The sequence below is a fragment of the Salvelinus fontinalis genome, chromosome 4 (genome assembly GCF_029448725.1).
Source record: "Salvelinus fontinalis isolate EN_2023a chromosome 4, ASM2944872v1, whole genome shotgun sequence".
NCBI classification, from domain to species: domain Eukaryota; kingdom Metazoa; phylum Chordata; class Actinopteri; order Salmoniformes; family Salmonidae; genus Salvelinus; species Salvelinus fontinalis.
In genome coordinates, this window is record NC_074668.1 from 80,464,434 (window position 1) to 80,486,000 (window position 21,567).

Sequence of the window (21,567 nt, forward strand, 5' to 3'; positions counted from 1 at the left end):
GTTTGATGTCTGAGTTACACAATGGCAGTTAGTTTGATGGTTGAGTTACACCATGGCAGTTAGTTTGATGTCTGAGTTACACAATGGCAGTTAGTTTGATGTCTGAGTTACACAGTGGCAGTTAGTTTGATGTCTGAGTTACACCATGGCAGTTAGTTTGATGTCTGAGTTACACCATGGCAGTTAGTTTGATGTCTGAGTTACACCATGGCAGTTAGTTTGATGTCTGAGTTACACCATGGAAGTTAGTTTGATGTCTGAGTTACACCATGGCAGTTAGTTTGATGTCTGAGTTACACCATGGCAGTTCGTTTGATGTCTGAGTTACACCATGGCAGTTCGTTTGATGTCTGAGTTACACCATGGCAGATAGTTTGATGTCTGAGTTACACCATGACAGTTCGTTTGATGTCTGAGTTACACCAAGGCAGTTAGTTTGATCTCTGAGTTACACCATGGCAGTTAGTTTGATGTCTGAGTTACACCATGGCAGTTAGTTTGATGTCTGAATTACACCATGGCAGTTAGTTTGATGTCTGAGTTACACCATGGCAGTGAGTTTGATATCTGAGTTACACAATGGCAGTTAGTTTGATGTCTGAGTTACACCATGGCAGTTAGTTTGATCTCTGAGTTACACCATCGCAGTTAGTTTGATGTCTGAGTTACACAATGGCAGTTAGTTTGATGGTTGAGTTACACCATGGCAGTTAGTTTGATGTCTGAGTTACACAATGGCAGTTAGTTTGATGTCTGAGTTACACAGTGGCAGTTAGTTTGATGTCTGAGTTACACCATGGCAGTTAGTTTGATGTCTGAGTTACACCATGGCAGTTAGTTTGATGTCTGAGTTACACCATGGCAGTTAGTTTGATGTCTGAGTTACACCATGGCAGTTAGTTTGATGTCTGAGTTACACCATGGCAGTTAGTTTGATGTCTGAGTTACACCATGGCAGTTCGTTTGATGTCTGAGTTACACCATGGCAGTTCGTTTGATGTCTGAGTTACACCATGGCAGATAGTTTGATGTCTGAGTTACACCATGACAGTTCGTTTGATGTCTGAGTTACACCATGGCAGTTAGTTTGATGTCTGAGTTACACCATGGCAGTTAGTTTGATGTCTGAGTTACACCATGGCAGTTAGTTTGATGTCTGAGTTACACCATGGCAGTTAGTTTGATGTCTGAGTTACACCATGGCAGTTCGTTTGATGTCTGAGTTACACCATGGCAGTTAGTTTGATGTCTGAGTTACACCAAGGCAGTTAGTTTGATCTCTGAGTTACACCATGGCAGTTAGTTTGATGTCTGAGTTACACCATGGCAGTTAGTTTGATGTCTGAATTACACCATGGCAGTTTGTTTGATGTCTGAGTTACACCATGGCAGTTAGTTTGATATCTGAGTTACACAATGGCAGTTAGTTTGATGTCTGAGTTACACCATGGCAGTTAGTTTGATGTCTGAGTTACACCATGGCAGTTAGTTTGATGTCTGAGTTACACCATGGCAGTTAGTTTGATCTCTGAGTTACACCATCGCAGTTAGTTTGATGTCTGAGTTACACAATGGCAGTTAGTTTGATGGTTGAGTTACACCATGGCAGTTAGTTTGATGTCTGAGTTACACAATGGCAGTTAGTTTGATGTCTGAGTTACACAGTGGCAGTTAGTTTGATGTCTGAGTTACACCATGGCAGTTCGTTTGATGTCTGAGTTACACCATGGCAGTTAGTTTGATGTCTGAGTTACACCATGACAGTTCGTTTGATGTCTGAGTTACACCATGGCAGTTAGTTTGGTGTCTGAGTTACACCATGGCAGTTCGTTTGATGTCTGAGTTACACCATGGCAGTTAGTTTGATGTCTGAGTTACACCAAGGCAGTTAGTTTGATCTCTGAGTTACACCATGGCAGTTAGTTTGATGTCTGAGTTACACCATGGCAGTTAGTTTGATGTCTGAATTACACCATGGCAGTTTGTTTGATGTCTGAGTTACACCATGGCAGTTAGTTTGATATCTGAGTTACACAATGGCAGTTAGTTTGATGTCTGAGTTACACCATGGCAGTTAGTTTGATGTCTGAGTTACACCATGGCAGTTAGTTTGATGTCTGAGTTACACCATGGCAGTTAGTTTGATCTCTGAGTTACACCATCGCAGTTAGTTTGATGTCTGAGTTACACAATGGCAGTTAGTTTGATGGTTGAGTTACACCATGGCAGTTAGTTTGATGTCTGAGTTACACAATGGCAGTTAGTTTGATGTCTGAGTTACACAGTGGCAGTTAGTTTGATGTCTGAGTTACACCATGGCAGTTAGTTTGATGTCTGAGTTACACCATGGCAGTTAGTTTGATGTCTGAGTTACACCATGGCAGTTAGTTTGATGTCTGAGTTACACCATGGCAGTTAGTTTGATGTCTGAGTTACACCATGGCAGTTAGTTTGATGTCTGAGTTACACCATGGCAGTTCGTTTGATGTCTGAGTTACACCATGGCAGTTCGTTTGATGTCTGAGTTACACCATGGCAGTTAGTTTGATGTCTGAGTTACACCATGGCAGTTCGTTTGATGTCTGAGTTACACAGTGGCAGTTAGTTTGATGTCTGAGTTACACCAAGGCAGTTAGTTTGATCTCTGAGTTACACCATGGCAGTTAGTTTGATGTCTGAGTTACACCATGGCAGTTAGTTTGATGTCTGAATTACACCATGGCAGTTTGTTTGATGTCTGAGTTACACCATGGCAGTTAGTTTGATATCTGAGTTACACAATGGCAGTTAGTTTGATGTCTGAGTTACACCATGGCAGTTAGTTTGATCTCTGAGTTACACCATCGCAGTTAGTTTGATGTCTGAGTTACACAATGGCAGTTAGTTTGATGTCTGAGTTACACAATGGCAGTTAGTTTGATGTCTGAGTTACACCATGGCAGTTAGTTTGATGTCTGAGTTACACCATGGCAGTTAGTTTGATGTCTGAGTTACACAATGGCAGTTAGTTTGATGTCTGAGTTACACCATGGCAATTAGTTTGATGTCTGAGTTACACCATGGCAGTTAGTTTTATGTCTGAGTTACACCATGGCAGTTAGTTTGATGTCTGAGTTACACCATGGCAGTTAGTTTGATGTCTGAGTTACACCATGGCAGTTAGTTTGATGTCTGAATTACACCATGGCAGTTAGTTTGATGTCTGAGTTACACCATGGCAGTTAGTTTGATATCTGAGTTACACAATGGCAGTTAGTTTGATGTCTGAGTTACACCATGGCAGTTAGTTCGATCTCTGAGTTACACCATCGCAGTTAGTTTGATGTCTGAGTTACACAATGGCAGTTAGTTTGATGGTTGAGTTACACCATGGCAGTTAGTTTGATGTCTGAGTTACACCATGGCAGTTAGTTTGATGTCTGAGTTACACCATGGCAGTTAGTTTGATGTCTGAGTTACACAATGGCAGTTAGTTTGATGTCTGAGTTACACCATGGCAGTTAGTTTGATCTCTGAGTTACACCATGGCAGTTAGTTTGATGTCTGAGTTACACCATGGCAGTTAGTTTTATGTCTGAGTTACACCATCGCAGTTAGTTTGATGTCTGAGTTGCACAATGGCAGTTAGTTTGATGGTTGAGTTACACCATGGCAGTTAGTTTGATGTCTGAGTTACACCATGGCAGTTAGTTTGATGTCTGAGTTACACCATGGCAGTTAGTTTGATGTCTGAGTTACACAATGGCAGTTAGTTTGATGTCTGAGTTACACAATGACAGTTAGTTTGATGTCTGAGTTACACCATGGCAGTTAGTTTGATGTCTGAGTTACACCATGGCAGTTAGTTTGATGTCTGAGTTACACCATGGCAGTTAGTTTGATGTCTGAGTTACACCATGGCAGTTCGTTTGATGTCTGAATAACACCATGGCAGTTAGTTTGATGTCTGAGTTACACCATGGCAGTTAGTTTGATGTCTGAGTTACACCATGGCAGTTAGTTTGATGTCTGAGTTACACCATGGCAGTTAGTTTGATGTCTGAGTTACACCATGGCAGTTAGTTTGATGTCTGAGTTACACCATGGCAGTGAGTTTGATATCTGAGTTACACAATGGCAGTTAGTTTGATGTCTGAGTTACACCATGGCAGTTAGTTTGATCTCTGAGTTACACCATCGCAGTTAGTTTGATGTCTGAGTTACACAATGGCAGTTAGTTTGATGTCTGAGTTACACAATGGCAGTTAGTTTGATGTCTGAGTTACACCATGGCAGTTAGTTTGATGTCTGAGTTACACAATGGCAGTTAGTTTGATTTCTGAGTTACACAGTGGCAGTTAGTTTGATGTCTGAGTTACACCATGGCAGTTAGTTTGATGTCTGAGTTACACCATGGCAGTTAGTTTGATGTCTGAGTTACACCATGGCAGTTAGTTTGATGTCTGAGTTACACCATGGCAGTTAGTTTGATGTCTGAGTTACACCATGGCAGTTAGTTTGATGTCTGAGTTACACCATGGCAGTTAGTTTGATGTCTGAGTTACACCATGGCAGTTAGTTTGATGTCTGAGTTACACCATGGCAGTTAGTTTGATGTCTGAGTTACACCATGGCAGTTAGTTTGATGTCTGAGTTACACCATGGCAGTTAGTTTGATGTCTGAGTTACACCAAGGCAGTTAGTTTGATCTCTGAGTTACACCATGGCAGTTAGTTTGATGTCTGAGTTACACCATGGCAGTTAGTTTGATGTCTGAATTACACCATGGCAGTTAGTTTGATGTCTGAGTTACACCATGGCAGTTAGTTTGATATCTGAGTTACACCATGGCAGTTAGTTTGATGTCTGAGTTACACAATGGCAGTTAGTTTGATCTCTGAGTTACACCATCGCAGTTAGTTTGATGTCTGAGTTACACAATGGCAGTTAGTTTGATGTCTGAGTTACACCATGGCAGTTAGTTTGATGTCTGAGTTACACCATGGCAGTTAGTTTGATGTCTGAGTTACACCATGGCAGTTAGTTTGATGTCTGAGTTACACAATGGCAGTTAGTTTGATGTCTGAGTTACACCATGGCAGTTAGTTTGATCTCTGAGTTACACCATGGCAGTTAGTTTGATGTCTGAGTTACACCATGGCAGTTAGTTTGATGTCTGAGTTACACCATGGCAGTTAGTTTGATGTCTGAGTTACACCATGGCAGTTAGTTTGATCTCTGAGTTACACAATGGCAGTTCGTTTGATGTCTGAGTTACACCATGGCAGTTCGTTTGATGTCTGAGTTACACCATGGCAGTTAGTTTGATGTCTGAGTTACACCATGGCAGTTAGTTTGATGTCTGAGTTACACCATGGCAGTTAGTTTGATGTCTGAGTTACACCATGGCAGTTAGTTTGATGTCTGAGTTACAGCATGGCAGTTAGTTTGATATCTGAGTTACACAATGGCAGTTAGTTTGATGTCTGAGTTACACCAAGGCAGTTAGTTTGATCTCTGAGTTACACCATGACAGTTAGTTTGATGTCTGAGTTACACAATGGCAGTTAGTTTGATGTCTGAGTTACACCATGGCAGTTAGTTTGATGTCTGAGTTACACCATGGCAGTTAGTTTGATGTCTGAGTTACACAATGGCAGTTAGTTTGATGTCTGAGTTACACCATGGCAGTTAGTTTGATGTCTGAGTTACACCATGGCAGTTAGTTTGATGTCTGAGTTACACCAGGGCAGTTAGTTTGATGTCTGAGTTACACAATGACAGTTAGTTTGATGTCTGAGTTACACCATGGCAGTTAGTTTGATGTCTGAGTTACACCATGGCAGTTAGTTTGATGTCTGAGTTACACCATGGCAGTTAGTTTGATGTCTGAGTTACACCATGGCAGTTAGTTTGATGTCTGAGTTACACCATGGCAGTTAGTTTGATGTCTGAGTTACACCATGGCAGTTCGTTTGATGTCTGAGTTACACCATGGCAGTTAATTTGATGTCTGAGTTACACCATGGCAGTTAGTTTGATCTCTGAGTTACACAATGGCAGTTGGTTTGATGTCTGAGTTACAGCATGGCAGTTAGTTTGATGTCTGGGTTACACCAAGGCAGTTAGTTTGATCTCTGAGTTACACCATGGCAGTTAGTTTGATGTCTGAGTTACACCATGGCAGTTAGTTTGATGTCTGAATTACACCATGGCAGTTAGTTTGATGTCTGAGTTACACCATGGCAGTTAGTTTGATATCTGAGTTACACAATGGCAGTTAGTTTGATGTCTGAGTTACACCATGGCAGTTAGTTTGATGTCTGAGTTACACAATGGCAGTTAGTTTGATGGTTGAGTTACACCATGGCAGTTAGTTTGATGTCTGAGTTACACCATGGCAGTTAGTTTGATGTCTGAGTTACACCATGGCAGTTAGTTTGATGTCTGAGTTACACCATGGCAGTTAGTTTGATGTCTGAGTTACACCATGGCAGTTAGTTTGATGTCTGAGTTACACAATGGCAGTTAGTTTGATGTCTGAGTTACACAATGGCAGTTAGTTTGATGTCTGAGTTACACCATGGCAGTTAGTTTGATGTCTGAGTTACACAATGGCAGTTAGTTTGATTTCTGAGTTACACAGTGGCAGTTAGTTTGATGTCTGAGTTACACCATGGCAGTTAGTTTGATGTCTGAGTTACACCATGGCAGTTAGTTTGATGTCTGAGTTACACCATGGCAGTTAGTTTGATGTCTGAGTTACACCATGGCAGTTAGTTTGATGTCTGAGTTACACCATGGCAGTTAGTTTGATGTCTGAGTTACACCATGGCAGTTAGTTTGATGTCTGAGTTACACCATGGCAGTTAGTTTGATGTCTGAGTTACACCATGGCAGTTAGTTTGATGTCTGAGTTACACCATGGCAGTTAGTTTGATGTCTGAGTTACACCATGGCAGTTAGTTTGATGTCTGAGTTACACCAAGGCAGTTAGTTTGATCTCTGAGTTACACCATGGCAGTTAGTTTGATGTCTGAGTTACACCATGGCAGTTAGTTTGATGTCTGAATTACACCATGGCAGTTAGTTTGATGTCTGAGTTACACCATGGCAGTTAGTTTGATATCTGAGTTACACCATGGCAGTTAGTTTGATGTCTGAGTTACACAATGGCAGTTAGTTTGATCTCTGAGTTACACCATCGCAGTTAGTTTGATGTCTGAGTTACACAATGGCAGTTAGTTTGATGTCTGAGTTACACCATGGCAGTTAGTTTGATGTCTGAGTTACACCATGGCAGTTAGTTTGATGTCTGAGTTACACCATGGCAGTTAGTTTGATGTCTGAGTTACACAATGGCAGTTAGTTTGATGTCTGAGTTACACCATGGCAGTTAGTTTGATCTCTGAGTTACACCATGGCAGTTAGTTTGATGTCTGAGTTACACCATGGCAGTTAGTTTGATGTCTGAGTTACACCATGGCAGTTAGTTTGATGTCTGAGTTACACCATGGCAGTTAGTTTGATCTCTGAGTTACACAATGGCAGTTCGTTTGATGTCTGAGTTACACCATGGCAGTTCGTTTGATGTCTGAGTTACACCATGGCAGTTAGTTTGATGTCTGAGTTACACCATGGCAGTTAGTTTGATGTCTGAGTTACACCATGGCAGTTAGTTTGATGTCTGAGTTACACCATGGCAGTTAGTTTGATGTCTGAGTTACAGCATGGCAGTTAGTTTGATATCTGAGTTACACAATGGCAGTTAGTTTGATGTCTGAGTTACACCAAGGCAGTTAGTTTGATCTCTGAGTTACACCATGACAGTTAGTTTGATGTCTGAGTTACACAATGGCAGTTAGTTTGATGTCTGAGTTACACCATGGCAGTTAGTTTGATGTCTGAGTTACACCATGGCAGTTAGTTTGATGTCTGAGTTACACAATGGCAGTTAGTTTGATGTCTGAGTTACACCATGGCAGTTAGTTTGATGTCTCAGTTACACCATGGCAGTTAGTTTGATGTCTGAGTTACACCAGGGCAGTTAGTTTGATGTCTGAGTTACACAATGACAGTTAGTTTGATGTCTGAGTTACACCATGGCAGTTAGTTTGATGTCTGAGTTACACCATGGCAGTTAGTTTGATGTCTGAGTTACACCATGGCAGTTAGTTTGATGTCTGAGTTACACCATGGCAGTTAGTTTGATGTCTGAGTTACACCATGGCAGTTAGTTTGATGTCTGAGTTACACCATGGCAGTTCGTTTGATGTCTGAGTTACACCATGGCAGTTAATTTGATGTCTGAGTTACACCATGGCAGTTAGTTTGATCTCTGAGTTACACAATGGCAGTTGGTTTGATGTCTGAGTTACAGCATGGCAGTTAGTTTGATGTCTGGGTTACACCAAGGCAGTTAGTTTGATCTCTGAGTTACACCATGGCAGTTAGTTTGATGTCTGAGTTACACCATGGCAGTTAGTTTGATGTCTGAATTACACCATGGCAGTTAGTTTGATGTCTGAGTTACACCATGGCAGTTAGTTTGATATCTGAGTTACACAATGGCAGTTAGTTTGATGTCTGAGTTACACCATGGCAGTTAGTTTGATGTCTGAGTTACACAATGGCAGTTAGTTTGATGGTTGAGTTACACCATGGCAGTTAGTTTGATGTCTGAGTTACACCATGGCAGTTAGTTTGATGTCTGAGTTACACCATGGCAGTTAGTTTGATGTCTGAGTTACACCATGGCAGTTAGTTTGATGTCTGAGTTACACCATGGCAGTTAGTTTGATGTCTGAGTTACACCATGGCAGTTAGTTTGATGTCTGAGTTACACCATGGCAGTTAGTTTGATGTCTGAGTTACACCATGGCAGTTAGTTCGATGTCTGAGTTACACCACGGCAGTTAGTTTGATATCTGAGTTACACCATGGCAGTTAGTTTGATGTCTGAGTTACACCACGGCAGTTAGTTTGATGTCTGAGTTACACCATGGCAGTTAGTTTGATGTCTGAGTTACACCATGGCAGTTAGTTTGATGTCTGGGTTACACCATGGCAGTTCGTTTGATGTCTGAGTTACACCATGGCAGTTAGTTTGATGTCTGAGTTACACCATGGCAGTTAGTTTGATGTATGAGTTACACCATGGCAGTTAGTTTGATGTCTGAGTTACACCATGGCAGTTAGTTTGATGTCTGAGTTACACCATGGCAGTTAGTTTGATGTCTGAGTTACACCATGGCAGTTCGTTTGATGTCTGAGTTACACCATGGCAGTTAGTTTGATGTCTGAGTTACACCATGGCAGTTAGTTTGATGTCTGAGTTACACCATGGCAGTTAGTTTGATCTCTGAGTTACACAATGGCAGTTCGTTTGATGTCTGAGTTACACCATGGCAGTTAGTTTGATGTCTCAGTTACACCAAGGCAGTTAGTTTGATCTCTGAGTTACACCATGGCAGTTAGTTTGATGTCTGAGTTACACCATGGCAGTTAGTTTGATGTCTGAATTACACCATGGCAGTTAGTTTGATGTCTGAGTTACACCATGGCAGTTAGTTTGATATCTGAGTTACACAATGGCAGTTAGTTTGATGTCTGAGTTACACCATGGCAGTTAGTTTGATCTCTGAGTTACACCATCGCAGTTAGTTTGATGTCTGAGTTACACAATGGCAGTTAGTTTGATGGTTGAGTTACACCATGGCAGTTAGTTTGATGTCTGAGTTACACAATGGCAGTTAGTTTGATGTCTGAGTTACACCATGGCAGTTAGTTTGATGTCTGAGTTACACCATGGCAGTTAGTTTGATGTCTGAGTTACACAATGGCAGTTAGTTTGATGTCTGAGTTACACAATGACAGTTAGTTTGATGTCTGAGTTACACCATGGCAGTTAGTTTGATGTCTGAGTTACACCATGGCAGTTAGTTTGATGTCTGAGTTACACCATGGCAGTTAGTTTGATGTCTGAGTTACACAATGGCAGTTAGTTTGATGTCTGAGTTACACCAGGGCAGTTAGTTTGATGTCTGACTTACACAATGGCAGTTAGTTTGATGTCTGAGTTACACCATGGCAGTTAGTTTGATGTCTGAGTTACACCATGGCAGTTAGTTTGATGTCTGAGTTACACCATGGCAGTTAGTTTGATATCTGAGTTACACAATGGCAGTTAGTTTGATGTCTGAGTTACACCATGGCAGTTAGTTTGATGTCTGAGTTACACCATGGCAGTTAGTTTGATGTCTGAGTTACACCATGGCAGTTAGTTTGATGTCTGAGTTACACCATGGCAGTTAGTTTGATGTCTGAGTTACACAATGGCAGTTAGTTTGATGTCTGAGTTACACCATGGCAGTTAGTTTGATGTCTGAGTTACACCATGGCAGTTAGTTTGATGTATGAGTTACACCATGGCAGTTAGTTTGATGTCTGAGTTACACCATGGCAGTTAGTTTGATGTCTGAGTTACACCATGGCAGTTAGTTTGATGTCTGAGTTACACCGTGGCAGTTAGTTTGATGTCTGAGTTACACCATGGCAGTTAGTTTGATGTCTGAGTTACACCATGGCAGTTAGTTCGATGTCTGAGTTACACCACGGCAGTTAGTTTGATATCTGAGTTACACCATGGCAGTTAGTTTGATGTCTGAGTTACACCACGGCAGTTAGTTTGATGTCTGAGTTACACCATGGCAGTTAGTTTGATGTCTGAGTTACACCATGGCAGTTCGTTTGATGTCTGAGTTACACCATGGCAGTTAGTTTGATGTCTGAGTTACACCATTGCAGTTCGTTTGATGTCTGAGTTACACCATGGCAGTTAGTTTGATGTCTGAGTTACACCATGGCTGTGTTTAGACAGGTAGCCCAATTCTGATCTTTTTTCCACACTTTTCCAATCCTCTCCAAATGCTCCACTACACCGCTTCACATACACAACAGACATACAATGCAGCCGCTGATGTCACTCCTTTTCAGATCTGATCTGAATGGTCAAAAGACCAATTATTGAAAACAGTATCAGAATTGGGCTACCCATGGCACCTAGTTTGAGCATGTTGCTTACAACTCTAGATGGTGTGATTCCCACATGGCCCACATACTGAATATACACTATATGTTACTGGACTGTGAGTCCCTTTGGATAAAACTGTCAGCTGAATTACCTCCACTATATATTATCCTATCTAGAAACTAAAAGGGTTCTTCAGCTGTCCCCATAGGAGAATTCTTTGAATAACTATTTGTTTCCAGATAGAACCCTTTTCGGTTTCATGTGGAACCCTTTCCACAGAGGGTCCTACCTTTAACCAAAAATGGTTCTACCTGGAATCAATAAGGGTTCTCCTATGGGGACAGCAGAAGAACTCTTTTGTAACCCTTTTTTCTAAGAGCGTATGTCTATAACCCCAACATGTAACATGTTTCCACAGGGCTGGTCTGGTACCCAGTAGGAGCTGTCCTTCCATCACCCACGGCCCACGGCTGACCAGTGTCCCCCGACAAAGACGGAGAGCTGTACACATCTCCATCATGGAGGGTAAAACACACACTGGCCGCTCTCCACACACATCAGTTACAATAATTTACAGTAGACATAGATAGGGCTGGATTAAGTCTACTCATGTGTGTAACAAAAAGTTATAGCACACAGATGGCTGGTTTGCCAGACCCAGATAAAGCTTACTCCTGGACTGAAAATTATGCTCAATGAATAATCTCCATTGAATGTGCATTTTAGTCCATTAGTAAACTGGTCCCAGATTGCATCTGCACCGCTAGCAGAGCTACTTTAAACCCTACATTTTCTTTAGAAGTGCCTTACAAAGCAGCTGCCATAAGATTTAAACGTGTCTATGCTGCTTTGCTGCTATGGTACTTCACTGCTTTAGTGTCTGAATGGATTATAGCCTTACAGTGCCTCTTTTCTGGGGGCTTTTAACACACACACACACACACCCACACACACACACACACACCCACACACACACACACACACACACACACACACACACACACACACACACACACACACACACACACACACACACACACACACACACACACACACACACTGACGCACAAAGCTTGTCTTGAGCAGTAACCTGAGTAGTACCTTTGCTATGAGAGCAGAGCAACAGTTGTGTGTGTCATTCAGGCTTATCCATAATCCACACACACACACACACACACACACACACACACACACACACACACACACCAAAGGCTGCACCAATTATCTATTCTCCTTTGTCATTCTTGCAATTCTCTCAAGAGTTGCTGTGACTGTAAGGTATTATTGTGGCAGGAGAAAGTCACCATGCTGGTTTGTAAAGAACATTCACAGTCCCTTTTACAGTATAAACAGGAACGTGAAGTAGCAACTTACCTACATGATGTCTGTTGCATTGTATTGTATTGTACAATGACAGGTCCTAATATTGAACCCCTCCAACCCTGTCCAAACCTTTCCTGTTCTTCATTGGTATCTACAGTGGTAATAATACCCAGCCTAAAAATAGCCCTCCTGTCAGGGCCTCTCCATGTATGTCACTATGGAGCATATGGTTAGAAGGGTAGCAGTTTTAGGGGGTTGGGGGTAGGATAACCACACTGCAATTGGGCCACATTCCTGCTCTCAGGATGTTGCCAGTCACTCTCCCAGCCTGCCTGGCTGTCGTAGAGACAGAGTGGTGTAGTGTAGCCAGCCATCGCCAGTCACAAGGATAAAGGGATAGGGGACAACAGCAGACATGGGACAAGGGACAAAAGTAGAGCGGACAGACACAGGGGAAGAGTAGGGCGGTAGGACGGTGGTAGGGCAGTTGTAGGACGGTGGTAGGACATTAGTAGGGCAGTTGTAGGACAGTGGTAACTTGGACGCCGGTACACTGCGCTTATTCACTCCTTCAACAGCCACCATGGTGAAATGCCTGATCCGGATCGAGACCAAGGTGAATGTGCATCTGTGCATGATCAACCACTGCTACCGTGATATGAAGGTCCGCGTCCTCCAGCTGGGGCCCAGACTCATGGGCAAGGTTCTGGGGGCCATACCCATCTTCCCTGCCCTCCCTGGGGCACCCTCTGGGTTTGGGTCCGCAGAGGCCTCCAGGGTTTCGACCAGGCTGAGCGTAACACCTCCTGGTTATGGCTCCAACAGGCCAGGTAGCTCCTCCGAAGGTAAAGGACCTCATCATCATGGCACAGGATTCAGAATCTCTTACTAAACCATCCAGGGTTACACTTACACATGGCATCATGGCACAGATTCCTCCATCTAGTGTTACAGATCTTAGTAACATTGCTTTGAAACAGCTTTGGAAGCCATGGCCCTGGAGTCTGGGGTAACACAAGAAGCCTTCGAGGAACCTCTTCCTTCTCAGATTCCCTGTTTTTGTTAGAGATGGAACGATGGCATGCGGCTAGACGGAATTATTTGGTTTGGGTCTGGTGTCTCGAGTAAATGTTATGGCCGACGGCTTTGATTCTGAGTTGATTTGGTTTAAGGTCATGTTAGTAGTGTTGTAGAGGGACATCAGTGGCTGCATTGCCTGTCTGTTGTGTATGTGAAGCAGTGTAGTGGAGCATTTGGAGAGGATTGGTTGGGGTATTCCAGGTATTCATGGGTTGCATGTTTCGTCACAATATGTTTTTGAATGTTTGTTTTGGACTGATGCCCAACTAAGCAATTTACTCAATGCATCGTCAATGAGCGATGATGAAGATTTCATCAAAAGTGGCTTGGAAATACAATGCCATTCAAAATGAGGCAAATAATTAGTAGGAAAACCTTTTTTCATAATTTTGATGTCGCCAGATTGACTTTAGATGTACAGTCGTGGCCAAAGGTTTTGAGAATTACACAAATATTAATTTTCACAAAGTCTGCTGCCTCAGTTTCTTTAGATATTTTTGTCAGATGTTACTATGGAATACTGAAGTATAATTACAAGCATTTCATACGTGTCAAAGGCTTTTATTGACAATTACATGAAGTTGATGCAACGAGTCAGTATTTGCAGTGTTGACCCTTCTTTTTCAAGACCTCTGTAATCCTCCCTGGCATCCTGTCAATTAACTTCTGGGCCACATCCTGACTGATGGCAGCCCATTCTTGCATAATCAATGCTTAGAGTTTGTCAGAATTTGTGGGTTTTTGTTTGTCCACCCGCCTCTTGAGGATTGACCACAAGTTCTCAATGGGATTAAGGCCTGGGGAGTTTCCTGGCCATGGACCCAAAATATCGATGTTTTGTTCCCCGAGCCATTTAGTTATCACTTTTGCCTTATGACAAGGTGCTCCATCATGCTGGAAAAGGCATTGTTCATCACCAAACTGTTCCTGGATGGTTGGGAGAAGTTGCTCTCCGAGGATTCTTTATTCATGGCTGTGTTCTTAGGCAAAATTGTGAGTGAGCCCAATCCCTTGGCTGAGAAGCTACCCCACACATGAATGGTCTCAGGATGCTTTACTGTTGGCATGACACAGGACTGATGGTAGCGCTCACCTTGTCTTCTCCGGACAAGCTTTTTTCCGGATGCCCCAAACAATCGGAAAGGGGATTCATCAGAGAAAATGACTTTACCCCAGTCCTCAGCAGTTCAATCCCTGTACCTTTTGCAGAATATCAGTCTGTCCCTGATGTTTTTCCTGGAGAGAAGTGACTTGCTGCCCTTCTTGACACCAGGCCATCCTCCAAAAGTCTTCGCCTCACTGTGCGTGCAGATGCACTCACACCTGCTTGCTGCCGTTCCTGAGCAAGCTCTGTACTGGTGGTGCCCCGATCCAGCAGCTGAATCAACTTTAGGAGACGGTCCTGGCGCTTGCTGGACTTTCTTGGGCGCCTTGAAGCCTTCTTCACAACAATTGAACCGCTCTCCTTGAAGTTCTTGATGATCCGATAAATGGTTGATTTAGATGCAATCTTACTGGCAGCAATATCCTTGCCTGTGAAGCCCTTTTTGTGCAAAGCAATGATGACGGCACATGTTTCCTTGCAGGTAACCATGGTTGACAGAGGAAGAACAATGATTCCAAGCACCACCCTCCTTTTGAAGCTTCCAGTCTGTTATTCAAACTCAATCAGCATGGCAGAGTGATCTCCAGCCTTGTCCTCGTCAATACTCACACCTGTGTTAACGAGAGAATCACTGACATGATGTCAGCTGGTCCTTTTGTGGCAGGGCTGAAATGCAGTGGAAATGTTTTTGTGTGATTCAGTTAATTTGCATGGCAAAGAGGGACTTTGCAATTAATTGCAATTCATCTGATCACTCTTCATAACATTCTGGAGTATATGCAAATTGCCATCATACAAACTGAGGCAGCAGACTTTGTGAAAATTAATCTTTGTGCCATTCTCAAAACTTTTGGCCACAACTGTAGTATAGCGTTAGCTAGCTAGCTAAGATTGAGTGGACACCGGATTTTAGCTAGCTATCGTTAGCATTGCTAGCTATTTTTGATGAACTTAGCTAACTAATGACAACATTGCCTTGTCTAAAGTAAATTTGACAACATGATAATGCTGGAAAAGTTGTTTCCTACTAAACATTTGACTACTTTAGCAATATCATCGTATTTGCAGGCAGTATAGTGTAATTTAGACTAAACAGTCATTAGCCTCCGTCCAGAATGACTGGGTTTATCAGGATTTTAGGGCACCACTGTAACGGCTGTCTTCGGGTGAAAGAGAGGAGGACCAAAATGCAGCGTGATGATAATCCATATTTTAATAGGCTACTTAAACAACGAACAAACACAACAAACTGACAGAAAGAACCGAAGACGCTACAGTCCCGAACTAGTGAACTCAGACCAGATGAACACACGAACAGGAACAATCACCCACAAAACACACTACAAAACAGGCTACCTAATTATGGTTCCCAATCAGAGACAATGACTAACACCTGCCTCTGATTGAGAACCATATCAGGCCAAACAAGAAACCCCACATAGAAACAGACAACATAGATCATACCCACCCAACTCACGTTCTGACCAACTAAATAAAGACTAAAATAAAGGAAATAAGGTCAAAAACGTGACAACCACTGTGGCGCCACCGATAGAGGCCGGGTTGAGAACGTTCATAACAATGGCATGACGCGACCGAGTGATGGAGGTGAAACCTATGAATATTTAGGTCAGAGGGGCCTACTGTATCAGAACACCTTTGTTCCTCTGTGTTCGACTTGAGCATTCTATTTAGCAGGACAAGGTAGTATCTACAACCTATAATGAATGTGTGTGAGAGTGAAACCTATGATCCTCCATGAGGACTCTGATTGTTTCTTCTACTATCTCTATCTCTCTCAGGCCTGGAGTCCCTACGAGACTCCGCCCACTCCACACCTGTGCGTTCTGTCTCCCACGGCGACTCCTTCATGCCGCGACACCGTCACCACACAACAGATGCCGGCGAGGGCGGGTCATCCCAGCGGGTCATCTCTGACGAGGCCTATTGCCCCTCGGACAGTGTGCTGCCCACCCCCACGGCCGAACTCAGCCTGGAGCTAGCCGTGGCGCGCCACCCTAATGGAGCCCCCTGCAGCATCGAAGAGGAGGAGTCGGAGGCCGGGACTCCTGAGGGACAGGTGGCTGAGTTCGGCCCCGACGGCAGAGTGCTTCGGCTGGGTCGGACCAGGAAGTCTCTCCCTAACAACGAGGTGCAGGAGCTACATAAGTTCATCCTGAGTGTGTTGCGTATGTTCCTGGTGACCATGGGACTGCTGTTTGCCCTGCTCTCCCTCCTCATCATGCTGACTGAGTCTGACCTGGACATCGCCTTCCTACGGGACATACGCAAGACGCCTGAGTTCCAGCAGTTTCACTTTGAGTATTTCTGCCCTCTCAGACGGTGGGTTGCCTGCAAGTTCCGCTGGATGGGAGGCTTCCTTATAGACAAGTGAGAAAGACTGAGCGATGGAGGGAGAGAAAGAGGAGTGAATGAAAAAGAGGCCTCCTCTGAGAGGACATACGCAAAGGATGGAGGGAGGATAGGAGAAAGTAAAGAAAGGCTGTAGACAGGAAGAGAGGGCTGCTCCATCTGAACGGGAAATAACCTTCAAGCTTCTCCCACAAGTCACTTCCTGTTACAAGCCAAGGACCGCCCCCTTCGCTGACCCTCTTCCTTTTTTCTAACCATCAGACTGAACGGAGGACATTTTCTAAGCTCATGTTTTACTTTGGAAATTCAGGTCATTTCAAGGTACTTTATTTTTTACCAAGAGACAAGGCAACAGAGTTATAAAACGACATAAAATGAGACATCTGAGGTCTGTTATAGGCCTGGGAGGAAACACATATTATTCAACCAACAAAACAACAACAGTTGCCTTTATTTTCTATTACTTCATATAAACATCAATTGTAAGAGAGAAAAAAACTGTATAAAATTAAGATGGATACAAATATATTAGATTTGACATTGATATAAAAACAGAGGTGTGTAGTGTTGAGTTGTGTACTGTCCAATGAGTTTGAGCTGAGAAAGGATGAGAGAGAGAGATGAAAAACCATGCCTTTTACTCATTTGGGGTCAACATCTAAAACATCCATGATAATCATTCTAATGCTGCTGAAACTTTCATTTGGGCTGCTATTGGAGGAGAAACATTTCTACTGGCAGGAGTACTGAATTCTGGAGTCTGAAAAGAACCAAAGATATGATATTCAATAGAAGATGTAAAAAGGTACGTTTTTGAATGTACAGTACCATTCAAAAGTTTGGACACACCTACTCAAAACACTCATCCAGTGTTTTTCTTTATTTTTACTATTTTCTACATTGTAGAATAATAGTGAAGACATCACAACTATGAAATAACACATATGGAACCATTTAGTAACCAAAACAGTGTTAAACAAATAAAAATATATTTTACATTCTTCAAAGTAGCCACCCTTTGCAGAATGAAGAAAAAGCAGCCAACAAGTGCTCAGCATATGTGGGAACTCCTGTTGGAAAAGCATTCCAGGTGAAGCTGGTTGAGAGAATGCCAAGAGTGTGCAAAGCTGTCATCAATGCAAAGGGTGGCTACTTTGAAGAATCTAAAATATATTTTGATTTGTTTAACACTTTTTTGGTTATTACATACATACAGTTTTGATGTCTTCACTATTATTCTACAATGTAGACAATAATAAAAATAAAGAAAAACCCTTGAATGAGTACGTATGCCCAAACTTTTGACTGGTACTGTACATATACACTGAGTATACCAAACATTAGGAACAGTCTCAATTCGCCGATGCAAGAACTCAAAAAGGTGTTGAAAGCATTCCACAAGGATGCTGGCCCATGTTGACTCCAATGCTTCCCACAGTCAAGTTAGCTGGATGTCCTTTGGGTGGTGGACCATTCTTGATACACACGGGGAACTGTTGAGCATGAAAAACCCAGCAGTGTTGCAGTTCTTGACACAAATTGGTGTGCCTGGCACCTACTACCATACCCCATTCAAAGGCACTTAAATCTTTTGTCTTGCCCATTCACCCTCTGTATGGCACACATACACAATCCATGTCTCAATTGTCTCAAGGCTTAAAAATCTATAACCTTCTATAACCTGTCTCCTCCCCTTCATCTACACTGATTGAAGTAGATTAAACAAGTGACATCAATAAGGGAGGCTTTCACCTGGTGAGTCTATGTCATGGAAAGAGTAGGTGTTCTTAATGTTTTGTACACTCAGTGTACTATACTGTCTTGTAAGAGAGTTGAAGAATATCTGTGTAATGACTGTGGGTGTCCTAAACTTGGTTTATAGTTTGTTTGTTAATTAACCATCATTACAAATTGGCATGGAACAATCAAGAGACAGTCATACAGTACATCAAAACTATAAACCAAATGAATGGAATTGTTGTATTTTCTGATTTCAAATGGCATCAGATAGAATACTGTTACCAATTATTTTAATCAATGTATAAAAACTAGCAATCATGAGTTTTTTAAAGAAACTTTAAAAAAAAGATCAATCAAACTAGATGCAATGGTGTTCTTTGTTATTATTAAGTGACCTGGAAAGTTCAGTAGGGGGTAGAACAAAGTGGTCAACCTCTTGAAAACACTGACTAGATGTGCAATACTATAATGATAAAAACTATGAGTATTTTAAGGTTGGATATGGTACATTTTAGTTTATTAAATGTGCACTTTGAAATAAATAATTCTGGTTATTTTCCAAAGTTATAAGAAAATGAACATGCCTAGGTGAAAAATACATTTCAACTTGTAGTTGTGCTAATGCATTGGGTTATTTTTAAATGTTGAATATATTGAAGTCCTGCTGAATTATTTTGTACAAAGTAGAGTCTCCTTATATTTAGAGTTTTCCTTGTATAACCTATTTTAACTGAACTAATGTTATTTTTTATCATTGAAAATTATACTTTTTTAGCGCAGTGATTCAGATGAGGACTAGAATTCAAAGAAATACGCAAAGTAGGTAGAGATTCAGGGACGGTTTCCTGGACCCATATTAAGCCTACACCTGAGCTATGGCATCGTTAATGGTGCATCTCCATTCAAAGTGCTTTGTAGTCTAGGAATCGGTTTAATCTGGGCCAGGGAAAGTTTTTGTCAAGTTTACCTCCAAATCCACCTAAGGGAGCATTATACCCTCTCATTTTCACACTGTCTTTACATGTCTACCAAAGATACCTCTCTGCAGCCTCAGTGGTACTTCACATGAGAGCTAGAGTTCCTGAGGAGGGTTTGGGAGAGGGTTGACTAGTGAAGAGCTGCAGAACAGGACAATGATAATCACTACAAGCTTCTATTATATTGTCCTTAGCCAGCACTCTATCTGTTGGCTTAGAATAAACAAGTTGAGAGAGGGAATAGCATCGACTTGGGGTTGAAAAATTCTGGAAAATGTCCCCAAATTACCATGCTTTCCAGGAATCACACTTGGAAGATTACTGGAAACGGGAGGGAATAAGCAGAAAATGTGTAATTCTCGTACCAGGAATTCTGGAATTTTGTGAAAGTGACCAGAAATTTTGCAACCCTTCATAGACTCAAGATAAAAGTATCTTTCTACATCATCATTTGGTTTTGCATCAGTTCAATCCTATCAGACATATGTATATTGTTTAAATGTTATAATCCCTCAATAGACTAGTGTATGTTGGGTTTAATAAATAATATAGATTTATGAATTAATGTGGTCTGCTATGCACCAATATTAAGATAACGACAAGTGGTTGGTACCTGATTGGTGTATTAGATTAAAGTGATTGATTTTGTTTGAAGTTGTGGAAGGCCAGTCAAGGCAGAAGATTTAGATTTTTATACCTCAGATCGCAACTTTGAATTTCAGTTCAATGTGTATGACAAACAATACAACCTTATTTGAGCAATAATGAAAACATTTGAAAATAATGAAATGTTGAAATCAATGTGGGCAGCTACAGACAGAAAAAGTAAGTGATGTTTTTTGTTTTGTTTTGATGTGTTCTGTCTTTCCATATAGGATCACTGGATATTCAAGTGACATGTTTTTCATGATTAGCCTACCTACCGTTATACTGGTGAACCTAGCTTCTTAATGCATGGGATGAGATGATGATGAGAAGATGGTGTAGCAGTAGCATGCAGCTCAGTGTTGATTGCAATGGGTGTGTTCCAGGTTGTTGCAGTCATGCTGCACATCTCGAAAGATCTCTATAAATCAATAGCAATATCATATCAGTGTGGTTCCGGAGATGTGCAAACATGTCTCCAGGGGTCGTATTCACTAGAAACCAAACTGAAGAAACAAACAGGGAGGGATTACCTTAATTCTTTCTTTGCGAGACATTTTCCTACGGTGTGTAATGTAACTAATGAATACTAGTGACCCAGGTGGTAAGATCTGACAATCTGAGCAGTGTGACTGCAATGAAGACGACCTGGAACGTCCCCAATGACTCCAGTGTTAGGAACACCCAGACAGCCTCTGCAATGTCCTTCTGTTAGCTCCCTTACTGTCTCATGGCCATGCATATGGATCGGTCTCTGCAAGCATGTCTTCTGTATTTCTGTTGTTACTCCCAATCAAGACTGAATATTTTTTAACACAAGATGAAGACTGGTGTATTCGATGATTAATTTATCAATAAATATAATTTATTCTTAAATGTGTGTACCATATCCTTCACCTCGTGAGTCTTACTCATACCATCTCAACCATTGTAACACTTATTTTCTAACAGTATAAAATACTATACAATATTTGTTATTTCTGATGGTTCCTTGTAAACCTTACCGTATGCTTCCCAGTCTAAACAGTTCGCACATACAGTACCATTCAAAAGTTTGGACACACCTACTCATTCAAGGGTTTTTCTGTATTTTTACTATTTTCTACATTGTAGAATAATAGTGAAGACATCAACACTATGAAATAACACATGAAATAATGTAGTACCAAATAAAAATATATTTTAGATACTTCAAAGTAGCCACCCTTTGCCTTAATGACAGCTTTGCACACTCTTAGCATTCTCTCAACCAGCTTCATGATGCTTTTCCAACAACCTTGAAGGAGTTCCCACATATACTGAGAACTTGTTGG

General features: G+C 41.8%; 1 protein-coding gene across 3 annotated transcripts in view; it reads left to right on the plus strand.

Moving 5' to 3' along the window:
* The window catches only part of LOC129854497 (FERM domain-containing protein 5-like), a 194,384-nt gene extending 173,254 nt beyond the window's left edge, over positions 1 to 21,130 (plus strand). For all 3 annotated transcript variants that reach the window (XM_055921600.1, XM_055921601.1, XM_055921599.1), the window contains 2 exons: positions 11,430 to 11,536; positions 16,322 to 21,130. In XM_055921600.1, coding sequence (XP_055777575.1) covers positions 11,430 to 11,536; positions 16,322 to 16,914 — 700 coding nt within the window. In that variant the 3' untranslated portion in view covers positions 16,915 to 21,130. The remainder of the gene's footprint in view (positions 1 to 11,429; positions 11,537 to 16,321) is intronic.
* Positions 21,131 to 21,567: the final 437 nt, after the last annotated feature.